This window comes from Trichechus manatus, unplaced genomic scaffold (assembly GCF_000243295.1).
Source record: "Trichechus manatus latirostris isolate Lorelei unplaced genomic scaffold, TriManLat1.0 scaffold00064, whole genome shotgun sequence".
Lineage (NCBI taxonomy): Eukaryota > Metazoa > Chordata > Mammalia > Sirenia > Trichechidae > Trichechus > Trichechus manatus.
The window spans coordinates 6,092,592-6,118,725 of NW_004444000.1; the positions used below are offsets into that span (position 1 = coordinate 6,092,592).

Consider the following 26,134-nt stretch of genomic DNA (forward strand, 5'->3'; position numbering starts at 1 on the left):
ACCCAGTATGTTTTTTGAACTAGAAATTATAAGAAGAAAGTTTGTTGCGCCTACCATGAACAAATCACCTGAATGCTCCTCTGTGGATTTCAGTTCAGCTACATGGAAAATGGGGTTTACAAACCCTTCCCTGCGCTCATGCCTCACTGGTTAAGTACGTGAAGTAGCGTGAAAGCATCGGGAACTGTAAGAAATTGTAAATAAAATGGGATGGGTAAAATCCTGTCATGCTAACTAAAATCAAGTCTGGAAACTCTAGACATCATATCTCCAAAGGAGTAGTTTGTGCCTTCTGTCAACCCTGGTAGTTCTAAAAGCCTAAAATGCTCATATGATAGAAAATGTACCATTTTCTTCAAGAGAGCTTGGTGTCTTGTTTGCTGTCTTATTTTCACTGCCATGACTAATTGTCACCACATGGTGGCAGCTCTAGGCAAATGCTAGACCTGAGAAAATAATAGAATTGAGGAATGTGACTAAGGCTCAGGATTCTGCTATTTCCCAAGGAGCTGAATATCCCATCTTAGAGCAAATGACTAGGTAGCAAGCAACACATCGGCTCCCATGACCCTTGAGCAACAGCACAGAAAAAGAACATCTGTATTAGGTAGGCCTAAGAAGGAAGGAGGATTTAGTTCTAGCAGATCTCTCCACATCTGAAGTCATTCACGTTCTAAAGAACCCCTAAGGGAGGAGAGGTTGGGCAAAGCTGGCGCAGAGAATACCCATTGGTCCTAGACTACCAGAGTTGTTTATTGATGGTTAATTATAATATTTATCAACATCAGTAGCACCAGATATCTCAAGGTTCATCCTAGAACATTATGTACTCTTAGGGAAGCAAATCAGAGATGACGGGGAACCCCTGAACAGGGCTAAAGAACAGATGGTTCTACCCATAGAGTGAACACATCTTCAGAAGACTTAGGCTGAGCGTGGGCATGAACTCATTGTGGCCTTTCCAGTCTTCAACAGGAAAAATGTCACTAATTTTCATGCCATTTACCAGAGGTATGGTGCTCTTTCTAGAATCACATGTCGTTTAACATCAAACTGCAGCCTCCTGAATCCCAGTCCTACAGCTCCGTGTAATGGAGGAGCATTCAAAGCAAGCTTTTGCCGGAGAACAAAGCCCAAATCTTTCCCCAGATCTGCTGCCCACAACATTTCCATGATGCTTCATGGGGGGAGGTGGAATGTAAGGATGGAAGAGACCTCGCCTTGCCAATTCCAGTTACTAGTTATTTGGAATAAAATGTAGTCAGCATCCTGGAGAAATATAGAAGAAACATAAGCTAGCTAGGCAAAATAATTATATGCAAAATATTTAAAAAAATAAAAATAACCAAGTGACAGAATATCTGGACATGAACAAAAGAAATACAGAGCCTAGCACTGAATTTTATAGATATGAAGGAAGCATCTCTTGACTGGATTTGAGTGCAGAGGGACTACAAAAGTACAAGATGGTCACTGTGAAGGTGGAGAAGACCCAGGTGCCATCCAGTGTGCACTGAAATGCGTTCCTCAAGTGTGGGTCTCGTCTGGGTTGCTCTTGATGCCTTTTCACCTTCCCCCCCACTCCACCCCAGGGACAGAGACAGAGTTAGCTGACACAGCCCTGAATCTGCTTCTCTTGCTGCTCATGGAACAGTGGAGATGGCTATGTACTGAAAACGTGAAGAAAGTTCTTCATCTGGTCTTCGGAACCCTAATTCAGAGGTAAGACTGCTGAGTTCTCTTTCACATTAGAGTCTCAAATTGGACAGGAATTGCGTGTGATGTTAAATTCTTCGGTGGAAAGGGTAAGTGTAGAATCCAGGGAACCTAGGGCCATGAGGGAAGATAGACTTGCTGTTACAGGGGTGAAGACTGCCTGGAGGGTATCAGAAGGTTTTGTTAATCACCTGATTGGTTTGCATGTGGCTGGTTCTATAAGGCATAACCTATAGAACAAAAACAATGCCTGTGGTCTCAAAATACTTAAATTAAACTCTTCCGTCCTCCAGGATCAAGTTCTCCACCCAGTTGTATTCCCAAGCCCTGTACCTTCCACCTTTTTACCATGGACATTTACTTCTCTTAGCTGACAATATGTAGTCGTGACAGTAAACAGTGGAAAAGACGAGAAGAAAACAGGTCAGTGCTAGTGAAATAAAGATGGTTTTCTCCAAGGGAAGCATAAATATTCACAGTTGAAAAAGGGCTTACGAACACAGGATGGTAAAGAATAGAAGGATGCTTGGATTTGAAACTTGGATTTTACAATTCAGGCTTTGTGATCCCAACATTACTTGCATTTCCTGAGAGCTTTGTACACAGTTGGAGTCTTTAGCTGCTACTTTCCTGACCATGGAATGGATGCAAGCTTCACCTAACTGAAGGCCAGAGGCTGACTCTGCACCAGACAGACATATCTGGGCCTTGGGCGTGGCCATTCTTGTTCTGGTCTCTCTCTTCTATGTGACATCCTGACAAATCCCAAAGTAAGAAGTCAAATCCTGACCTCTTCCACTAGCATGTGGCTCATGCTAAAAGGTCACTCAAAAAATAATGCTTTATTTTAAAAAAAAAAACAATCATGCATTTGTTCACAATCCATTGACAGCAAACAGTTTAACTCTCCCCACACTCAGAGATACACAGGATCAGGGAGACTTAATAACTTTAAAGAGACTAAGTGAAAGAAGAGGATGCACAGTTACATTTACCAAGTGTTTATCATTTGTCAGCACTTAACCACTGTTTACATATTTTTATATTAACCGAATGAGATAGTATCCCCATTTTACAGAATAGGAAAGTAGAGCTTGGAAAGGTCAACTAACATGCCCAAGGTCGTAGTGACACAGTGGAATTTGGAGCTGGATGTGTATGACTCCAAAAACAATGTGTTTTTTCCTATGTATTGTAGCCCTAAGAATGGGCTCTGAGTGAGACACCCGTGTAAAATGCTGACCGGTCTCTTGCCTGTAGGTTTTCCCCCTTGTCCCTAATCCATACTCTGCTACCAGAGGGCTTTTTCTGAAAATCAAATCTGATTACATATTTTCCACTAAAATTCTTCAATAGTATCCCATTGCCTACGAAAGTGATTTTTACAATATGTTTCCTGGAGTTCTAGGGATCCACAGAGGTGCTTCAGAAGCCAACTTAGAGGCTAAGGAAAAGACTGAGTGGGCCATAATCTAACCAAAGCAGTTCTCCTTTGATCATTTAATATCCTGGGGATTTGGATAAGGTTTTGTTCGAAAAAGGGGCTCCACTGTGTTAAATATATACAGATACACACATGTCCACACAGCCTCTCATTTAGAATATAAAATTCCAACTCCTTTCTTTCTTGTCATAGTCTGGCCCCAGCCTTATTTCTATATCCCCCATGCAAACTGTCTACCATTGCCTGAAGTGTCCGTGGTCCCTCTTCCTCCAGGCCTTTGTCCATCCTATTGTCTCTGCATGAATGACCCTTCTTCACTCGTTTTCTTCTACTCCTTCCCTGTGTTCCTAACTGTCCCTCTTCTTGCCTGTTGGCCTACTCTAAGCATCTTTTAAAAACTCAGCATTAAGTGTCATTCTGTGAAACCTTTTATGGCATCCTCTGCCACTTTCCCTCAGAATAAGGAGCCTTCTTCTCTATTCCAGAAGCCTTGGTGGTGCAGTGGTTAAAGCAGTTGGCTACAGACCAAAAGGTCAGCAGTTGGAACCCACCAGCTGCTCCAAGGGAGAAAGATGTAGTAGTCTGCTTCTGTAATGATTTACAGCCTTGGAAACCTTATAACCAAAAAAAAAAAAAACCCAAACCAATTGCTGTCAGGTCGATTCCGACTCATAGCAACCCTGTAGAACAGAGTAGAACTGCCCCATAGGGTGTTTAGGGAGCAGCTTGTGGATTCTAACTGCTGACCTTTCGGTTGGCAGCCAAGCTCTTAACCACTACACCACCAGGGCAGTTTACTCTGTCGTGTACCGTCGCTATGAATCGGAATCAACTCGACAGCAGTGGGTTTGGTTTTGGTTCTTGGTCTTCTCAATTCCCAAAGTGTTGGTAATAATACTTATCACAATGTGTTGTAAATTATCTGCCTCTTTCCCTAGATTAGTGGTTCTCACTCGAGGGCTGATTTTGCCCCCCAGGGGACATTTGGCAATATCCAGGGGCCATCTAGTGGGTGGAGGCCAGGAATCCTGCTAAATATCCTCTAATGAACAAAACAGCCCCTGCCCCCCAACAGTGATGAATTATCCTACCCAAAATGTCAGTAATGCTGAAGCTGGGAAACCCTGCCCTAGACTGTAACCCCTTTAAGGGTCAGAACTGGCTTGTATCCCTAGCAACTTATACAAGGCCTGGGACAGGGTAGATGCTCATAAAGTATTTGTTGAAGGAGTAAATATTTCCCTTCTCAATACCTTTATACTTGAAAGTATAGTCTTTTTATGTTTTATGTAGTCACATTTGAATGTTGCTAATTAGTCTTCATGTCACTTCTTCCTCTCCTGGGCTTCCTTTTGCTGATCTTCCAAGTGCTGTAAAAAATGGGAAGACCCCTAAAGTAGCTCGTTTGTGAAAATTAATTGCCCCTCCTCTTTGGAGTCATTTACGTGATGAATTTGTTTCAGAACCTAAGAAATCATTCAAAAGGAGCAGAAAAGTGTAGATGAGTCAGGAAAAATTCAAAAAAACGTTTGAAATCCATATATAAAAAAGGTAGGAAGAAGTTTGAATAAATCAGAATATTAAAGTTCTCAGCCTTTAGCAGATAAAGCAGAGAAAAATGTATTTTGGGAATTATGGGAAGATCATGGAAGAAGTTATATTTCATGTAGGTTCTTGGAGCTCTAAGGCAGGAAGATTGAATGCAAAGGAGTTACAGGCTGTGAGAATTCCAGCCAGATTGCATTACCTCAGTGGGCAATGATTACAAATTCTAGTGATTAGGTAGGAGACAAAAATAAAGTTGAAGGATGGGATTTAAAGAAGTGATTATATTGTGCTGACTCTCTAGTCTAAATTAGGCTGTTTTGTAGCGTTCATCTCACTTTGCCTTAAAATACTCGTTTCTGTCTGTCCAGCTGGGGATTCATCTGGGCCTTCTTTCTTTGTTCATTAAAAAAAAATATTATTAAGGACTGCTCAGTAGGTGAACAGAAGAGACGCAGTCCCTAATCATAGATTTCAGTTTAATAGAGGTGAGTAGTGAAACTGAAGTCCTTACCCACGATCACAGAGCTACAATATGCTGTATTTAACTTCTTAGAACCTTGGTTTTCTCTTCTGTAGAAAGGAATATTAATGCTGTCTATCTCTTTAGGTCTTACTGTTTGCTCTTCAGAAAAGGAAAGAAGAACAAAGAGTATTTTCTGTTTCTAATCCTCTAGCAAGTGGCCCCAAATTAGCTCTAATTTATACGTCTTCAGGATGCCCCACTGCATAGTAGTCTCCTCTGGCCAGCTGCCACCATTCCTGTCGTGCCCATCTCTCCGAGATACATAGAACAGGGCATCTAAACGGTAAAGGCTTTGTCAGGTCTTTGCACGTGACTTCGTGCAATGGACTCATTTGTTAAAGCAACAACTAGAACATTTCTGTCTCTTAAATCAGGACACAGAACATCTGGTGTCTTTCTAGCACAGGCAAGCACAGGTTAAGTATATAGTCAGTAGTATTTTCCAGGTTATTGATGCTCCTGGTTACGTGGGTGGGAAGAGCTGCTGGAATCAAAGTATGGCTGTTGTAAGGAGAAGAGCTGAAATCAGGCTACATTCCTCATCTTTCCATCCCCACTCCCTGACACGTACACTGGAACCGTGCCTCCACTTGGCTGGATAGATAGCTGTCTGGCAAATGAAAACCAGCAAAACCCGTATGCAGCCCATGCCATAGACGAAATCAGGGAGAGGGCCTACAGCTGCATTTCCTTTGTCTTTCTTTTCTCTTCACTTTTTGGTTTTTTATGGGGAGGCATCTCTATTTGGTAGGGAAAATTCTGGATGTATTTGGTGAGTTTAAATGAAGCCAGTGTGAATATTGTGTAAGAACAGAATTTGTAGCCAGTTACTTTTGGAAAACTCTTTGTAACTGGTCTGTATATTCATTCATCATAGATATTTCTAGGTAATGATATTTTGCAGTTGTTCTATCGTCTCATATTCTTTCCTGTCAAAAAGTTCTTATATCTAACCCAGCTTCATCCTTAAGCCCATTTTGTTTTATCTGCAGTGGAAATAGGAATACAGCTAGTTGGTACTCTCCTCACCCTAAGCCTTCACAGACTAGAATAAAATGAAGAAATGCATCCTTCCCTGTTTAAGGCCTTTCATCTTTCCCAATAAAACTTCACTCCCATTTAATGATATTCTTGGCTTTGTCCGATATCATGGTGCTAGGTTCGCAGTGTTCTTGAAGCCCCTGTAAGGTAAAAAAAAAAAAAAAAAAAAATTGCCATCGAGTCGATTCTGTCATAGCAACCCTATGGGACAGAGCAGAACTGCCCTGTAGGGTTTCCAAGGAGCAGCTGGTCGATTCAAACTGCCAGTATTATGGTTAGCAGCCGTAGTTCTTAACCACTGTGCCACCAGAGGCAGGAAATCATGGGTTTCTGGAGAAAGAATCGCAATTTCCCCTCCAGAGGCTCTCAGGATGTGACACCTGTGGCCTATGACCTCATAGAAGCAAGTCCCCATGTTCGTGGTAGACCTGGAAAAGATAGGATTTATTTCAGGATTCAGAGAGTAAACAGTGATACTCTTAGTAGCTCACTGGGTCCACGTGACCAGGTCCCTGAGTATAGATAACTTATGATTGCTATCCAGCAAGCATTTACGGAGAGTTAACTTTGTGCACACACTGTGCCGAACACTACAAACGTTTTGTATCATGTAATCCTCTCAAAAGCCCTGTGGAAGAGGTATTATAAGCCCCGTTTCAAAGATGAGTAAACAAGGTTATCAAGCATTTTGATTATTTAATCACGATCACAGAGCTAATAAGTATGTCAGGCAGATTTTGAAGCCAAGTCTGTCTGACTTTCAGAGCTTGCACTATTAAACACTAATCTATAATGACTTCCTAATTTTCAGGATCAGACCTCTGCCCTGAGGCTTGGAGGGAGAAAACTCAACCCAGAGTACTTTGGCTTAGAGTGGTAGATGGCCCCCAAGAGGAGGTTATCTAAACTGCATCTCCATAAGTGCGTGCTCACAGACAACACAGGGCACTGTGGCATCCTGAAGTCAGCCCATATTACTTGTTCCCTGGATAGCGTGCAGTTTTTATTTTTAAAAAGAGGTTTATGCAATGCTAAACTCTTTAATAAACAAAGCTGGAAACATGATATCTCCCCAGAGCTGAAGTTCCCCTCCCCCTCCCTCACTGCACTCCACACGCCTCCCACTACGGGAGGTGTGGTCTGAGGTCCCAGCCTAGTTCAGTGTTGAACTCACTGGAACTGTCCCCCTGACTGATGCCCAGGAGGTGGCATGTTGGTTCTCTGTCTAAAACCATAGGCATCTGAGCCCTATCTTTTTGCAGGATATGTGGATTCTCTTCCTTTAAGTTCTGTGCTGTAGAGAACAGAATCATTGGTATTGGTGCCACAGGTGGGTACTGCCCCTTCTTCTCTTGTTACCTTGAACACATTGCAGTTTAGGCCTCAGGGATGGTGCAGCCACCTCAATTTAGGGCATCTCCTGCTAAAAATGTCCTCATTTTCCAACCTCCAGCATTATTATCTCCAGGTAGATAAGCTCAGTTCTTTTGCTCTCCTTGATCCCTTAAAGACCTATATATATCACTGCCGTGGACTCCAGGGATGTCTGCCAAATCGTAAGCTCTGTCTCTGGTCTGCAAGGAAAAAAGAGTAAATTCAACCTCATGACCCCTCTTTCTAAGCCAAAGTTGGAAGAGTTCTGATCTGAGCCAGACTTCATAAATCTCCCTTGATTGTTGTGGTGTGGAGGGAGTGGGGGAGGGGAGCCAGAGAGAAGTTAGATGCCCAAAAAAGGCATTGTTAAGTCAAAGGGAAGCCTTGCATGCGTGCGCGCCTGACCTAGTCTGTCAGCTTCTGTGCTGGGAACATCCAATTATGTAACAAGGAGCACTCCTTATTTGGAGTCAGAGACAAAGGGAGGGCAAGGGAAGTGGGGGTTGCCCTCAAAGCCAGGGAGCGAATCCAGCTTGTGCAGACTCTGCTCATGTCCGAAAACAGAAGAAACGTGACAATATCCCTGCATGCATCAGAGTCAAGTGTAGGGGGTTGGACAAGTACTCAGAGATAGACTGGGCTGGAGGGAAAGAGCAGAGATGTTCTGTGCTCCATTGATGGTAGAAGTCTTGGGGCAGGAAGATCCAGCCAAGGTAAGGGGTGAGATTATTATGGAGTCCTGATGTAGAGTGAAGGAATGAGAAGAAGCTGGACCAGTTCCCTACCTGGATGCCCAGAGCAACCCACGCTAAAAATATGAGCCAGGCCAGCAGTCGTACACGAATGTCATGTCCCATGGCTCTGCCCTCCCCACGGCCCTGGAGATGCCACCAGACCTGTGTCAAAAGGGCAGCAGACACATTCCTGCATCCGCGTCAGGATTTCTTAGTTAGAGAGAGAGTGTGTTGGGGGCACATGGGAATGGAATAGCCTGGCAGAGAGGGAAGAAAGGAGAACGTTCTGTGATTTGTACGCAGCGGAGAGTAGCAACAACTGTAAAGTGAAGCACTATACAGAGAGGAAGAAGAAAAGGAAGAATGAGGCAGGTTTAAGAAGCTCAACCAGCAGTAGAGCCAGGAGAAAATCAAGTGGCAAGCTCTGGAACTTATGCCAGGTCATGGAATGGTTTTCTTAGAAAAGAGGTCTCCCTACAAACCACCTCCCAGGAGAGGTCAGGAGAGGGTCTGTGGGCAGAGAACAGGGGACCATTGGAGGGTGCTGTGCTGTGAGGTGGGAATGTTCACCTTCCTTAAGGACAAGGACAATTATGAGCTGATGACCGTTAACTCTTTTGCCTCCGCTATTCTCTTAACGTCAGAAGAGCTCTGGTGAGGCAGTTGTTAAGTGCTTGGCTGCTAACTGCAAGGTCGGTGGTTTGAACCCACCAGCCACTCCATGGGAGAAAGATGTGGCAGTCTGCTAGTGTAAAGATTACAGCCTAGGAAACCCTGTGGGGCAGTTCTTCTCTGTCCTGTGGGGTCGCTATGAGTCAGAATCAACTCTATGGCAATGAGTTTGTTTTGGTTGTTCTCTTATGTCAGCTCAGAACCACAGGTCTTCTCTGAGTGGAGTTCCCTTTCAGGGGCCTCGTTCTTGGTGGGCATGCCTAAGAAGCAGGTGGATAGAGCATCTTTCTGACATTGGTTATTTCTTAATGGAAACGTCACCAAAAAGGCACAATAATTGCAACAGGAAAGAAACTAATATTTATTAAATACTAACTCTACCATGCAAGCAACTGTATAATTTATATAGTCAGGAGAAATTCTACGAGAAGGACATATTTTCCACATTTTGCATGTGAGAAAAAATGGTATTCAAACTCAGTAACCTCCCAAGAACGCAGAGCTAGCAAGTGCTTTACATAAGAGTCCACTGAAGTCTTCTGGCGTCAAAGCCCCTGCACTTTGTACTGCTCTGCACCACCTCCCATCTGTGTAAGCTTTTTCACAAAGCAGCTGTCACTGAAATTAGCCTCACTTGAAAGTCCCTGTTCTTTATTCCTGCCTAATCTCTCTTGCTTTCTATCTGACTGGACCCAGGGACACATGCATTTGGTGGGAGCATATAAATTTGTTTCTGTCTGCGTATTCTGATTTTATTCTTAACGCACTCCTGAGCCAGATAGTCTAGTCTCCCTTATGTATCTCTCTATGTTCCATTCTCAACCAAAGTTAAACTCCAGCATTTCCCAGGAAACAGATTAAATTTTTTCCTTTGCTCCGTAAGCTTCTCTTTCTTTCAGTTTATTGCCTTGCTGTGTCTTACACCTGATCTCGTTCTGTACACAACTTCTGTTGAAAAAAGCATACTTTTGCAGGACATCTCAGATACAAAATTACTTCAAACTAAGTCTTCAGATTTCCCTGTCAGGTTATTTCCTGGACCTCTAGGCTGTTTTTACAGGTGCTGAAAGTAACGTTCTTCAGTGATCATGTCTTTGCTCAGACTGTATTCTGTTTTCTTGTGGAAAAGGAACTTGTCCCATTCCTTTTCCAATAGATCTTGACAAAGGGAAGCTCTGGACTTCTACAGAATGAACTAGGATGGGTCGCAATAGTCTCTCCCAATATATGAGTGTCTCCTCCTGTCATGAATCTTGGGTGTCACTTATTCTTCCCTCATCATGCCTAGAGACATCATGCCTCTCCTGTCATGTACTGACAGTCTCTATCTGAATATACCTTCGGGTTGTAGCAAGTGGTGGTAGCTGACTGGCTGCATGCCTGTGTGTGTGTGTGTGTGTGTGTGTGTGTGTGTGTGTGTGTGTGTGTGTGTTCTTAAAGTCTCATACAGAATTGGTCAATGTAAAAAATACAATCAGAATATCATGGTGTATTTAAAACTCAGAGTCTTTTCTCTAAATGAAGTTACTAGCATCTCTTGTCCATCTATAACTACAAATAAGAAACCAAGTGCTTGATGTTTTGATGCCTCATGATAACAGGGGTTATGTCTTATTCACCAGTATACCTGAAGCACGTAGCACAGCCAGATACAGAGAGAGGACTGAATGAATTTCTGTCTAACGAAGGTCGAAGATCACACACGATACCACATGTATCAGTCCCTCAGCTTACCTCCAGTGAGCATCCCAGGGGTTCCTCGGCAGTGCTGGGGCCAGGAAGCACAGATGGAGGCAGAATCTCGTTTACGTCGCTCCCCTACAGGGCTTGCTAAGCTCTTTAATTGGGTGCCTCCAGTTCCCAGAGCCTTGGTTGGGCCTAAGCAAAGAGATTTTTCTTTTGGGTCCTTTAGGCCATCTCCCGTTCTACTGGCACTGTCCCTTTCCAGAACAACACAGTGCCCTTAGCTATCCTGAGCCTCCCAGTATGAGGCCCCTTATGAGCTTGCCCCCCTCTGGAAGCATCTCCCACTTTTGTGCCTTCTCAACCTCTTTCCTTCCACATGGGAGAGTAAGAATATGGACTTTGAAGTCAGACAGATCTGAATTAAAATCCTGCCTGAGGCTTACTAGGTTATCTAGGTAACTTAGGACAAGTTACTTAACCTCTTTTGTCTCAATTACTCCACTTTCCAAATGGGAAGGACAGTGCTTAGCTCTTGAAGTTTTGGGGGATGACAGATAATAACTGAAAGCGTCTTGTGCACACCTAGTACTTGGCAGCACTCAGTGAATGTGATTTCTCTTTTATATTTACAAGCTCCATTTTCCATTTCCTCTTGGGCCCTTTTATTTACTAGGACAGTAACATATCTATTTGCTGTAGAATAGGTAATATGTGTACATTTTAATGGTGCTTTGAAGAGGTCTTGATAGTGAGATTTTCTTACTCTGTGATCTGTTAGAAAGTTGTTTTCGCATCCTTCGAGTCATGGCGTCTTCCTTCATATTATGGAGTCCCCGGTGGTGCAAATGGTTAAGCACCTGTCTACCAACCGGAAGATTGGTGATTTGAATCTACCCAGAGGTACCTTGGAAAAAGGGCCCTGGCGATCTGCTTATGAAAGGTCACAGTCACTGAAAACCCTATAGAGCACAGTTCTACTCTGGCACACACGGGGTCATTGTGAGTCAGAATCGACTTAACAGCAACTGTTTGTTTTTTCCCTTCACATAATCTACATATACACTCCATCCTGCCTTCCTCGTTGACTTACTTAAAATCTCCCTCAGTCATGTCCAGAGCAGAAACTCAGAGTTTCTAAGAACCAGAGAATTACTCCTTAACCCAGGTACTCCAAATGTTCTTCCATTGCCTTCTAGGAAACTAACTTTTTCCTTGTTATGGTGACCTTTTCACAAGTAATTTTTGAAAAAGTCCATGTAAGATTTGATGCGTGTGTACCGGCCATCATGTTTTTATGAGCATACACCTGCCATGGGTGGATCTTCTGACCTAGAGTGGCACTGTTTCCACTTTAAGGCCTTTCAGTCTAAGAGAAGAGAACCCGCATGAATCAATTAGAAATATATGACAATGTGAGGTCAAGTGACCCAAGACCAACCATAAACAGTAAAAAATTTGGAGATAGGATTCTTGGGGGGTAACTATTGTTGGGAAGGCTTTATAGAGGAAAATATGTCTTTAAAACTAAACCTTGTAAAATCGGTATCATTTAGACTCCTTTAGGGTAGAGTATTCCAGGCACTGTAACATTTTTTTCAAAGGGGAGGAATACCGTTTCTACTTTTAAATTAAAAGTAACCTTTAAATGTATTTCGAGTATCTTCATCCAGCCCCTTTCTGTGCACACATGGAAGAGTGTGTGTGTACTTGTTTTGCATTTGTTCTTTCAATATGTTATGGAAAGCCTACCAGGCAATATGTTGCTGCTCGGGGAATTGGTACAGGAATTCTCCATCTGGGCAGCAGGTGGTGCTGCAGGTTAAGAATCCCCATTCACCTTTGAGGGAGACGTTTATTTTGCAATTATAGATGCCTTGCCTCGGTGGTAATAGTAAGTAAAGGCCAGTTGTTGTCTTGTGCCATGATTCCAGAGCCGCTTATCGGCCCTCTTTAGTCTCACAGATTTTTCGACATGCCCACTTTATTTCATCTTGCACCTTTCCTTCTCCCCTCTGTTGCAGTCAGTCTTCAGCATGTGTGGGCTCTTCTGAGCCGTACTTACTACCAGAAGTTGCCCCTTTGAGTGCATTCTACCCCTCAAGCATTCAGTGCTGGAGCTGACTCATCAATAGTGTTTTGACTCAGGAACCCAGAGTGGACCAGATGCTGAAACCAGCTAGACATCTGAAGTTGAATTTTGTCAGTACTCTCTATAAGCTAGTTGGCCCCATACTCAAGGCCTTTTTGGACCCCAAGTTTCTAGGTATGGTCCATCTCACTAAGGTAGAGATCATCAGTGCTGGTTTGCCCTGATTTGGGGAATCTTATTATAAGCAAGGGCATTTCCTATTGCTTTCAGCCATGGATGGAGATACTTTGGCTCTTTCCTGATAGCTTGGTTTTGGAGAAGCAACTACATGCTAATACCTCAGTTTGAATCTTCACTTCTGTCCCTAGGCAGAGGCTTCATCGTGTGCCCTGTGGAGGAGTGGACCTGTTCTGTACAGGAGCAGGGAAGGAGTAGGAAATATACTTTAGTCTGATATAATGATGGCACCAAAGGATTTCTTGGGAAAATTTAGCCCTCCCCCTACAAATACATAATCTATGTAGAAACAGTATGCTTGCTATTGAAATGCATCTTCAAGACAAGTCTCTCAACAGCCTCTTCTTTTGCCCATGTTTTCCAGCCGCAGTTGGTGCCCCCAGCGTCCCTACTACATGGAAAGTCTGGAGTTGCCACTGCTCTCTCCTTCTATCTTTAGTATCAGGATAGCTAGCCTTCCACTTGGAAAGGTTTTTAAATTCAGCCTGTAGGCAGGAAACTAGGAAAAAAAAAAACCTTTGGATAGCTCTTCTACCCCCAAGATGATTCTATTTCAATCACTTTTCCTTTTTCCCCAAACCAAAAAACCAAACCTGGTGCCTTCGAGTCGATTCCGACTCATAGCGACCTTATAGGACAGAGTAGAACTGCCCCATAGGGTTTCCAAGGCTGTAATCTTTATAGAAGCAGACTGTCACATCTGTCTCCTAAGGAGAGGCTAGTGGGTTCGAACTGCCAACCTTTCGGTTAGCAGCCGAGCACTTAACCACTGTGCCACCAGGGCTCCTTTCCTTCTCCCCAGTTCTCCAGTATTTTTCCTGCTGTTTAATTGACATCTGTTTCTCATATTCATCCTTTGTTCTCCTTGAGGCTAGTCTTTTCCAGCTTCCTCTTGCCATTTTCACAGCCTCGTTTGAGGCCACACCATGTCTGCTAATTTAGATACAATCCCTGATTCTGCTCTTCTAACCAAGGCTCAGTGTGCTCTAAATCTGTTACCTATGAAACTCGGGGGAGTTTAGGGGCTGGCCTCCTCCAAGTAGAGAGCACATAATTCCTTATCACTTCTCCTCCTCCAGTCCTTCTCTTCCCGTGGGCCTCTCCCGTGGTGGTGGTTCTGTGCCCAGAGCAGAGCAAGGAGGTCTCCCTGTGAGGTAAAGTCACCACAAACAATGGGGCTCTGGTTGTCAAGACAACTGCTAAATGACTGCCTTCTCCCCTGCTTTGTGTCATGCCTTTCTTTCCAGTGCTCCATCTCTGAGGGTTTATCCTCTCCCTGGCCTTTCCCCATCTACCAGACTCAATTTTCTTCTGAATGGGTGGCCGTTTTAATTAGCCTTCTCACTCTCCACACCACCTCCCTGCCCGAGGTGCTGAGAAAGGAAAGGATCAGAATAACCACCTGGCAACTGAGAACGAGCCAGGCTTGCTGTTCACACAGGACCAAGGAAAGGTGGAGAGAGATATTTTAGAACCTGCGCTCTTGGAGCCAGAGTCTCTTTGTTATTGTAGAGAGGTCTTGTTTTAGGAAGGGTTCAGAAATAATAGTCTTTAAATTACCCATAATGCCACAGGGTCCCTCCTCTATCTTTGTAAACACTCATTACTGAAATGATTTGCCATCCTAATATTTACTTCCCTGAGCATGCCAGGAGGAGAAGTTTTTCAAAAGGGAAAACAGGCATGAAATGCAAAACTCACTCAAGGTCCTGCCACCAAATCAGTTTCCTGGACCTGGGAGAGTTTTTTAAGAGTCAAACCTGCACAAACACAAAAGCACTTCCAAAAATGCTTTCATTTATCTCACTGGATCTTGAAGAATAACTTTGTGAAGAAGGCAAGGCAAGAATTAGCCTGTTTTATAAAGAAGAAAACCAGAATTCAGAGAGTTCATTCAGCCTTCAAGTGGTCAGTCCAGGCTCAAGCCTGTGGGAGACTTTCTGTGTTTCTTCCACTTCTTACAGCACACTGCCTGTGTGGAGCCTCGGGGCTCTTCTGGCTGTGAGGGCATCTGTTCCCCAGAAGTGCCTGAGCTGGTTTTTATGCTCAGTACTGGGGTGAAAACAGTGGTGGCCTCTTCCTGGCAGAGGATTTTCTCTGGATCTCTCTGACTTGGAGCAGCGACATTGGCTGTTCCAGAGAGACCCAGAGGGAGTCGGAGTTGTGATGAAGATGTCCTGCTGCTGCTTTTACTGGGTCCAGCATATAGCAAGCAGTCACTGAGAAAGCATCACTGTGATTTTGCCTAGATCTAATGTTGACAGCCCTGACTTCTCAGAGCTGGATTGTGGTGCCTTGATAGCAGCCTGCCATGGGGCTAAAAACAGCGGATCTGATGGCCTTCAGAGGCACACTGAATTTGTGAAATACACATCCAAACTGGAATACTTTGAGTGTCACAAGACTCAGCTCTAGAACAGACTTCTATAGCTCTCCCTTTGCAGGCAGTCCCAAGACACAGAACCCCCAAGTGGCTCTCTCTCCTTCTGTATTTGTCAGAAAGGTCAGTTGAGCTTCACTTTTGGTCATTGTTTTTGTCCAAGGATTATACTACCCTTCCTTTCTTCTTACTAGTTTTGAGTAATAAGTTGGAATCCATTTGAAGATGCTCCATCCGTCAGAGGCATCTCCCAAAATACAAGTGTGACTCAGAGTTATCGTAACTCCTTTGCTTTTTTTTGACTTTCAGGCTCTTCTATCCTCTGGGCTTGTATTCCAGGAGAACCAACAAAAACATAGGCTGCTGGCAGCTGCCTCTCTTCTCTAAGATTTATAGTGTCCCAGATGCAAAGCATGGCTGACCCATTCCCTTGCCTTCCACATCTGCTCCCTTCCAGGGAAATGTAGGACCAGGTGTGACCTACCTGCTTCATGCATGATTCATGATGAACTCTTACTTCTAGATCAGCTTGCTTATTACCCAGCATATTCCTTACAAAATCCATCCTACAGCTGGTGTATTGACACTCAGTTTAATTTTAATATTAGCCTAAACAAAAGTGTCTGATGAAAATAAATCTGCCAGATAGTCATATAAATACACATAAAATGCCAAATACAAATGATTTCTAGACTCTCCACTGTTTTTTGTCATCTGTCATCATCCTTCTCAAGTACAAATAATTAAGAGCTCACTCTTCCTTTGCTGCTTTAAGTGTGGGATATGTGCCTTCTGCAAAGCTTATTTTGTTTGTCATGCTTTAAGATCAGTATTTGTCTCATACAGCATTACTTATTAACTAATATGTATTGATTACTTTTTTCCAGGCACTTTGTTAAGTGATCAAAATACAAAAATGACTCAATACCCATACCATTAGATGTTTAAGATTCAGTTGGAAGAGCAAACTTATAAATAAGGAGTTCTAGTATAAAATTAGGGCTTTAAATAGAACTCTAGACATGATTCAGAGAAGAGACTAATCAATTATGAGGAGTCCAGGGAAGGCTTACAGACATTTGAGATGGGATTTGACAGATGGAGGGTAGGGGAGGAGGAGGCTTGACCAGCAGACATTGGATGATGGAGCATCCAAGGCAGAGAGGTAAAACAGCATAGCATGTAGGTGGTGCCCAAAGAAGAAGGTGTGATCGGGAATATACAGTGCATAAGAAGAGTGGCAGAAGATAACACTGAAGAGTTGAAAAGCCAGCTTATACAGAGCTTTGTAAGCTACTCAGAGAACATAGAGTTTGATCTCCATTTGGTAGGAAGCCATTTAAAAAATTAAGCAGGTGATGACATGATCAAATATGTAATTTAGAAACAGCACTTGGTCTCGGGGAACATCTAGCTCAATTGGCGTAACACAGTTTATAAAGACAATATTCTACATTCTACCTTGGTGAGTAGTGTCTGGGGTCTTAAAAGCCTGTGAGCGGACATCTAAGATACTCCACTGTTCCCATCCCTTCGGGAGCAAGGGAGAATGAAGAGAACAGGATACAAGGAAAAGATTAGTCCGAAGGACTAATTGTCCACAGCTACCAAGGCCTCCACCGGACTGAGTCCAGTGCAGCTAGATGGTGCCTGGCTACCACCACTGACTGCTTTGACCAGGATCACAACAGAGGCTTCTGGACAGAGCTGGAGAAGGATGTAGAGCATAATTCTAACACACAAAAAAAAGACCAGATTTACTGGCCTAAAGGAGACTGGAGAAACCTCGAGAGTATGGCCCCCAGACACCCTTTTAGCTCAGTCGTGAAGTTATCTCCGAGGTTCACCATTCAGCCTGGGAGTGGACAGCCCCGTAGAGCCAAATGAGACTAATGAGGTACAGCAGTCCAGTGACAAGGGCCAGAAGGCAGAAGGGGACAAGGAAGCTGGTGATAGGGAACCCAAGGTTGAGTAAGGATATTGTTGATGTGTTGTGAGATTGTTAACCATTGCCATAGGGCAACATTTGTAGTAACTGTTAAATGAGAAACTATTTTGTTCTGTAAGCCTTCATCTTAAGTGAGAATAACAGCACAACTGGAAGAGCATAGTCAATGTCACTGAACTGTGCATGTAGAAATTTTTGAAATGGAGTGTCTTTGGCTATGCGTATTTTCACCAAAAAAAAAGGTTGAGAAGTTAGAGGGTTGACATTTTGTGGGGTTGTTAACCAATGTCATCAAACAATATGTGTACTACTGTTTCATGAGAAACTATTTGTTCTGTAAGCCTTCACCTGAAGTACAATTAAAAAAAAAAAAAATGAAGCAGGTGATGACATGATCAAATATGTAATTCAGAAACAGCACTTAAATAGTGCTCTGGGGGATTAGTTGGAGGAGGTACTGTTGGATCAGGGACAGGATGATACAGGTGAATAGCTAACTCTGTAGCGGGTACCAAGGGAAGGTTTTTTAATCGTATGTACTATGACATATGACATTTGCATAGTGGACTCCTGACTACAGACAGAGCGCAACTCAAGCGTACCAGAGAGAATATGTTTGGCAGGAGACTCGTCAATCTAGCAGAAAGGAAGAAGCTTAAAAAATATATTCAAATAAAGTTAAAACTGAGTATTGTGGAGAACAGCTGGCACAGAAAGGAAAGCAGAGGTGGATGCGACATACTGGAATTCACAAGAGAACATACCGGAGAATGAGAACGAGATAAAGAATAATAGTGTTTTTAACGCCATAATAACAAATGAACTTAAAGCTTGAACACTATGTGGTATCAGAGTTTTGAACAGAATTGGTTCATTCCATAAATGTTTGATGACTTCCTGTGTGAAAGGCACTGTGATGGTACATGCTGAAGGAGATACCAGAGTGAATTAGATAAGATCCCTACCCTCAAAACCTTACAGTCTTAGTCTTTTGGTACATATAAAACTTCAATTAGTACTTACTGAGTAATTGAAGAAATGAATTAAACACATAATTCCAATGAGAAAGAAAAAGAATCAGCATGAAGTGGTACCAGGGTAGCTCACTGAGCTCAGAAGCTAGATGAACATTTACAAAAAGGAGAGGAGACACACACTCACTAATGAAAAATGGTAACAGTAGAACTGGTAAGAATGGTGTCCAACAAACTTAAACTCAGAAGGAGCTAAAGCTATGGATTAATATTAGGGGAAGCAACTTAAAAAAAATAACATGTTAAAAACAAGAACAGAGAAAATATAGGCAAATTGTTTGGGACAGATGGTGAAGTATTAACTAGCTACATTGAGAATACATTTATTACTTCATTTAACAATGAAGCAATGGGTCTACTATTTGTCAGACTATTTTACTTCTGTTTTTTCTATCAAGGAAAATGATCTAACAAGAAGAATTGAACAAACATGATTAAATAGAGTTGAAGACTAAAATAGGAATGAAAATAAGAGCGCATTTAGCCTGTTTTAAATAAAGTAAATTCATATACCTGGCCCAGATGAATTACATGCCATGGAACTTCAAGAATTTGTGTGTGTGTATATATGTATATTAGTGAAGACCTAAAATCATTAAAGAACATTGCCACGTGGAAATGTGTTGGATTGGAGATGGGCAGATATCTTAACTTTTACCATTGGATAAAGGTATTTTTCTCTGGAAATTCCTGAAGCAGGTTATTAAATAGATGTTTTGTGACTGCCCAGGAAGGGAAATGTTGAGCCTTGGAAACTGGTAGGGGGTCAGTAAGAAAGTCTTCTGGCTGACTAGCACAGTTTCTATCTTTGGCATGGTTGTGAGACCACTAAACAAAAGTAATGCAGTGGTTGTTATATTGTGTATGGATTTCAACAAGCTTTTGCCATGTTTTCATATTATACACATGGACAAAATGAATAAATGTGGCCTGGATTATAATACTTTTAACTGATTCATGGTTAGTCAAATGTCTTTAGCCCAAAATTGACATCAGTTTAGAGGGAACTTTCTAGTAATAGATAACTGCTCTTGGTCTTATTCCATTCAGAATTTTCATCAGTAAATTTGCAACCCTAATCTTAGAGATATAATTAATACTCTGGATGACAAAAATAAAGACATAAAAAGATTTAGAAAGGTCAGTTGAGTGTTAATCTAAAACCAACAAGATGGAGTTTAATAGAAATAAATATTATATATCAGAATTTAGATTTTTTTAAGAACTTGCACAAGTACAGAAGGGCAAGACTAGGCATAACAGAGGGGCATGTGATTTTTTTTCTTTTTTTTAATGCACATATGTGGTCTTACAGTTTTAGTGACTGCAAACTCTATTTGAGTCAGTGCTTTAATGAATATGCCAAAAAAAAGCTAATGCCATCTTAGACTACATTAACAGAAGTAGCGTTTAGTTCAAGGAAGGCACCAATCCTCCTGTTCACTGTGCTGGTCAGATCACATCTGGGGCTTGTGTTTAGTTTGCACACTCCATTCTAATAGAGAATAACTAAGCAGAACATACCCAGAGGATGGAACCAGGACGAGGAATGGTTCATTTCAGTTCCTTCATTCAGCAAACATTTATTGAGGATCTGCTGTGTGCCTAACATTGATGTTGACAGAATCAAAGATATATATGTCTATATATATGTGTGTGTGTGTGTGTGTTTATATATCGCCTGTAGAAGAATACAGTTAAGGGAGAAATAATAGCAGAATTTGAAAATGCTAAGTGTTATCCTTTGGAAGAGGGATTTGACCTAGTATCTGTAACTCCAGAGAGTATAACTAGGACCAATGACTAGAATTTACAAGGAGGCAAATTTTGGTTGCCAGTATTTAAGAAACATCTCTAATGAATTAAAGTTATCCTTTTCAGGAATTATCTGTATCTGTAACTTGTAAATTACTCATCAAAATCATAATCTGTTGGTGGTGAAATATAAAAGTATGCAGCTCAGATTCTAAAATTCTGATGTGTAGACTTTGTTTAGTCTTTCTTTGAAGCACATGCTTTAAAGATGTGGATCCATGATTTAGAACATGAGAGCAAATATCAAAGAAGAAATTGTGCAGATTCCATGAGACATTTGAGATTTTGCAGTAGCCACTGGGACAAAGAAACAGGAGTTTCTTGCCCTTAGAGTTCATTTCCTCCTCATTCTTCTCCAGCACAGGGCAGGAAAGGATGGTGACCTAGATACACAGTCAGAGGGCAGCAATGTTGAACTTTCTCAGACACAGCTGAATAACTTGGGTCTGGCCAGTTACAGGGCTGAGGAGCCATAGCTGAAAGCTGACAGGGAGGAACTGTCTATAAACACAAGAAGGGGCCACGGGCAGGAAGGCAAAAGCCTGGAAAAGGAATCAAAGGGGAAGAGAAGCTGCTTTTATCAGGTGAAATTGGCAGCAACAACTCGTTTGGTGAAAAATGCCCTGACTGTACCATCACCCCTAAGACTTCCTTTCTCTCCCACCCAGTGGATTGGGGCTACTGATTGGATGAGCAAATACTCATAATAATGTGCTAAGACTGGGAGTACCAGACACAATGTTCGTGGTTTATGCCATTGTAAACATTTTGAAGAGTGCTTGGCGGTGGGTAGGGGTGGAGATTTGTTTCCAGGAAGCTGAAAATGTGGTTTGAACTTTTTCCCCTATCTCTTGGATCCAAAAAAAGAAAAAAAAAAAAACCCGTTGCCGTCAAGTTGATTCCGACTCATAGTGACCGAGTAGGACAGAGTTAAAACTGCCTTAAAGGGTTTCCAAGGAGCAGCTGATGGATTCAAACTGCTGACCTTTTGGTTAGCAGCCTGAGCTCTTAACCGCTGTGCCACCAGGGCCTCGATAGAACTCGTAATTCCTTATATCAGTGTTTTTCATTTTATTTTTAACTTTAATCCACAGTAAGAAGTACATTTTACATTGTGACCCAGGACAAAACACACACACAAATACATATCCCATTCCCATCAAGTTGCTTTCTACTCATAGTGATCCTATAGGACAGAGTAGAATTGTCCCATACGGTTTCCAAGGCTGTAGCCTTTACAGAAGCAGACTGCTACATTTTTCTTCTGAGGAGTGGCTGGTGGGTTCAAACCGCCAACCTTTAGGTTAGCAGCTGAGCACTTAACCACTGCACTACCAGGGCTTCTGCAAATATGTATATACGTATGAAACAAGTGTCCCGAACATGAGATATACCCGTTTATATTTTCTATTCTAAGCTATTCTCTATTTAGATTTTTTGTAAAAAGTGTTGTCCCAAACCACAAAACCGATTACATGACCTCTAAGGATATACAAAGATATTTTACCTGTGTTTTATTGACTATGCAAAGGCATTTGACTATGTGGATCATAACAAATTATGGATAACATTGCAAAGAAGGGGAATTCCAGAACACTTAACTGGGCTCATGAGGAACTTGTACTTAGACCAGGAGACAGTTGTTCAAACAGAACAAGGGGATATTGGGTGGTTTAAAGTCAGGAAAGGTATGCATTAGGGTTGTATCCTTTCACCATACTTACTTAATCTGTATGCTGAGCAAATAATCTGAGAAGCTGGACTATATAAAGAAGAACTGAACATCAGAATTAGAGGAAGACTCATTAACTTGTGATATGCACAGGACACAACCTTGCTTGCTGAAAGTGTAGAGGACTTGAATCACTTACTGAACAAGATCAAAGACCAAAGCCTTCAATATGGATTACACCTCAACATAAAGAAAGCAAAAATCCACGAAAATGTCAGTTCTATCCAAAGCAATCTACAGATACAATGCAATCACGATTCAAATTCCAACGGCATTTTTTAACGAGATGGAGAAACAAGTCACCAACTTCATATGGAAAGGGAAGAGGCCCTGGATAAGTAAAGCATTACTGAAGAAGACGAACAAAGTGGGAGGCCTCACACTACCTGATTTTAGAACGTATTATACAGCTACGGTAGTGAAAATAGCCTGGTACTGGTAAACAACAGATACATAGACCTGTGGAACAGAATTGAGAATCCAGATGTAAATTCATCCACCTAGGAGCAGCTGATATTTCACAAAGGCCTCAAATCTGTTAATGGGGAAAATACAGTCTCTTTAACAAATTGATGCTGGCAGAATTTGATATCCATCTACAAAAAAAATGAAACAAGACCCATATCTCACACCATGCACAAAAACTAACTGAAAATGGACCAAAAACCTAAATATAAAATCTAAAACGATAAAAAATCCTGGCAGAAAAAATACGAGTAAAGCTAGGAGCCCTAATACATGGCATAAACAGAATACAAAACATAACTAACAATACACAAACACCAGAAGAGAAACTAGATACCTGGGAGCTCCTAAAAATCAAACACTTAATGCTCATCAAAAGACTACCAAAAGAGTAAAAAGACAACCTACAGACTGGGAAAAAAATTTTGGCTGCGACAAATCTGATCAGAGTCTAATCTCTAAAATCTACAAGATACTGCAAAACCTCAACAACAAAAAGGCAAATAACCCAATTAAAAAATGGGCAAAGGATATGAACAGGCACTTCACCAAAGAAGACATTCAGGTGGCTAACAGACACATGTGGAAATGCTCACGATATTTAGTCGTTATAGAAATGCAAATCAAAACTACAATGAGATACCATCTCACCCCAGCAAGGCTAGAATTAATCCAAAAAACACCAAATAAGAAATGTTGGAGAGGTTGTGGAGAGACTGGAACACTTATACACTGTTGGTGGGAATGTAAAATGGTACAGCCACTTTGGAAATCGATTTGGCACTTCCTTAAAAACCTAGAAATAGAAGTACCCTACAATCTAGCAATCCCACTCCTTGGAATATATCCTAGAGACATACGGGCCGTCACACAAATAGATAACTGCATACCCATGTTCATTGCAGCACTGTTCATGATAGCAAAAAGATGGAAACAACCTAGGTGCCCATCAACAGAGGAATGGATAAATTATGCTATATTCACACAATGGAATACTACACAACGATAAAGAACAATGATGAATCCGTGAAACATCAAATGGAGGAATCTGGAAGGCATTATGCTGAGTGAATTTAGTCAGTCGCAAAAGGACAAATATTGTATAAGCCACTATTATAAGAACTCAAGAAAAGGTGTTTAAACACAGACGAAAACATACTTTGATGGTTACGAGGGTGGTGAGATAGGGAGAGGGGTATTCACTAACTAGATAGTAGACAAGAATTGTCTTAGGTGAAGGGAAGGACAACACACACTACAGGGGAAGTCAGCACAACTGGACTAAACCAAAAGCTAAAAAGTTTCCTGAATACAACCAAACACTTCGAGGGACAGAGTAGCAGGGGTGGGGGTCTGGGGACCATGCTTTCAGGAGACATCTAGGTCAGTTGGCATAACAAAGTTTATTAAGAAAATGTTCTGCATCCTACTTTGGTGAGTAGCGTCTAGGGTCTTAAAAGCTAGTGAGTGACCATCTAAGATGTATCAATTGGTCCCAACCCACCTGGAGTAAAGGAGAATGAAGAATACCAAAGACATAAGGAAAATATTAGCACAAGAGACAGAAAGGGCTACAAAAACCAGAGACTTCATCAGCCTGAGTTCAGAAAAACTAGATGGTGCCCGGCTACCACCAATAACTGCCTGACAGGGAACACAACAGAGAGTCCCTGACGGAGCGGGAAAAAATTGGGGTGCAGAACTCAAATTCTAGTAAAAAGACCAGACTTAATGGTTTGACTGAGACTGGAGGGACCCTGGAAGATACGGCCTCCAGACTCTCCGTTAGCCCAAAACTAAAACCATTCCCGAAGCTAACTCGTCAACAAAGATTAGACTGGACTATAGGACATAAAATGATACTCGTGAAGAGTGTGCCGCTTGGCTCAAGTAGATACATTAGACTAAATGGGCAACTCCTGTCTGGGGGAAAGATGAAAAGGCAGAGAGGGTCAGGAACTGGTTGAATGGACGTGGGAAATCTGGGGTGGAAAGGAGGAGTGGGCTGTCACAGTATAGCTACTAGGGTCACATAACAATGTGTGTTTTTTGTATGAGAAAATTTTTGTCTGAGAAACTAACTTGAATTGTAAACTTTCACTTAAAGCACACACACACAAAAAAAGCAAAAATCCTCACAGCTGGACTAATAAACAACATCATGATAAACAGAGAAAAGATTGAAGTTGTCAAGGATTTCATTTTACTTGGATCCAAAGTCAACACCCATGGAAGCAGCAGTCAAGAAATCAAACTGTACATTGCATTGGGCAAATCTGCTGCAAAAGACCTCTTTAAAGTGTTAAGCAAAGATACCACTTTGAGGACTGAGGTGCACCTGACCCAAGCCATGGTGTTTTCAGTTGTCTCATATGCATGTGAAAGCAGGACAGTGAATGAATAAGGAAGACCAAAGAAGAATCAATGCATTTAAATTATGGTGTTGGTGAAGCATATTGCAGCATATTGCATATACCATGGACTTCCAGAGGAACAAACAAATAATATCTTAGAAGTACAGCCAGAATGCTCCTTAGAAGCAAGGATGGCGAGACTTCCTCTCACATGCCTCAGACATGTTATTAGGAAGAACCAGTCCCCAGAGAAGGACAACATGCTTGGTAGAGTAGAGCATCAGTGAAAAGAAGGAAGACTCTCAACAGGATGGATTAATACAGTGGCTGCAACAATGGGTTCAAGCATAACAATGATTGTGAGGATGGCACAGGACTGGGTAGTACTGAGTTGGAACCGACTCAAAGGCACTTAACACAACAGCAACAATGATGTCAGTTTGTCGTACTGTGGTGGCTTGATGCTGTGCTGCTATGATGCTGGAAGCTATGCACTGGTATTTCAAATACCAACAGGGTCACAGTAGTGGACAGGTGATAGTGGAGCTTCCAGACAGTCTAAAAAGAAAGGCCTACTGATCTACTTCAGAAACTTAGCTGCTGAAAACCTTATGGATCACAACAAAACATTGTCCAACTCACTTGCTTTGGACACATCATCAGGAGGGATCAGTTGCTGGAGGAGTGCATCATGTTTTCTGAAGTAGAAGACCAGTGAGGGTGAGGGAGACCCTTGGTGAAAAATGGATTGGCACAATAACCAACAATGGACTGTAATATATTGGTGATGGTAAGGATGACACAGGATCAACCAATGTTTCATTCTGTTGTACATAAGGTCACCATGAGTCAGTGTCGCTTGATGACAGCTAACAACAATGATGTACAGCCAACAATTTGAAAAATACTATGCTATGACTATCAGGTTTAAAATGACCGAAAGTGGCCTTTTGAATCCAAAAGGCACTAAGTCTAAAGCAGTAGTTCTCAACCAGGAGCATGGTGGGTAGGGGCCGGAAATGCTGCTAAACATTTTACAGTGCAGAGGACATCCGCCACAACAGAAAATTACCAGTCCACATTAGAGAAATGCAAATTAAAACCACAATGAGATGCCATCTCACCCCGGCATTACTGGCATGAATCAAAAAAACTGGAAATAACAAATGTTGGAGAGGCTGCGGGGAGATCAGAACTCTTATGCACTGCTGGTGGGAATGCATAATGATACAACCATTTTGGAAAATGATATGGCGCTTCCTTAAAAAGCTAGAAATAGAAATACCATATGATCCAGCAATCCCATTCCTAGGAATATATCCTAGAGAAGTAAGAGACATAT

General features: G+C 42.0%; 1 protein-coding gene across 10 annotated transcripts in view; it reads left to right on the forward strand.

Moving 5' to 3' along the window:
• Nucleotides 1–26,134, forward strand: part of SNX19 (sorting nexin 19) — a 98,829-nt gene that overhangs the window by 11,794 nt on the left and 60,901 nt on the right. For 7 of the 10 annotated variants that reach the window (XM_023734049.1, XM_023734044.1, XM_023734043.1 and 4 more), the window contains one exon: nucleotides 1,593–1,722. In XM_023734049.1, coding sequence (XP_023589817.1) covers nucleotides 1,593–1,722 — 130 coding nt within the window. Of the gene's footprint in view, nucleotides 1–1,592; nucleotides 1,723–2,009; nucleotides 2,589–14,143; nucleotides 14,190–15,753; nucleotides 16,920–26,134 lie in introns of those variants that run through there. The other 3 variants (XM_023734048.1, XM_023734046.1, XM_023734047.1) reach the window with 3 other exon arrangements.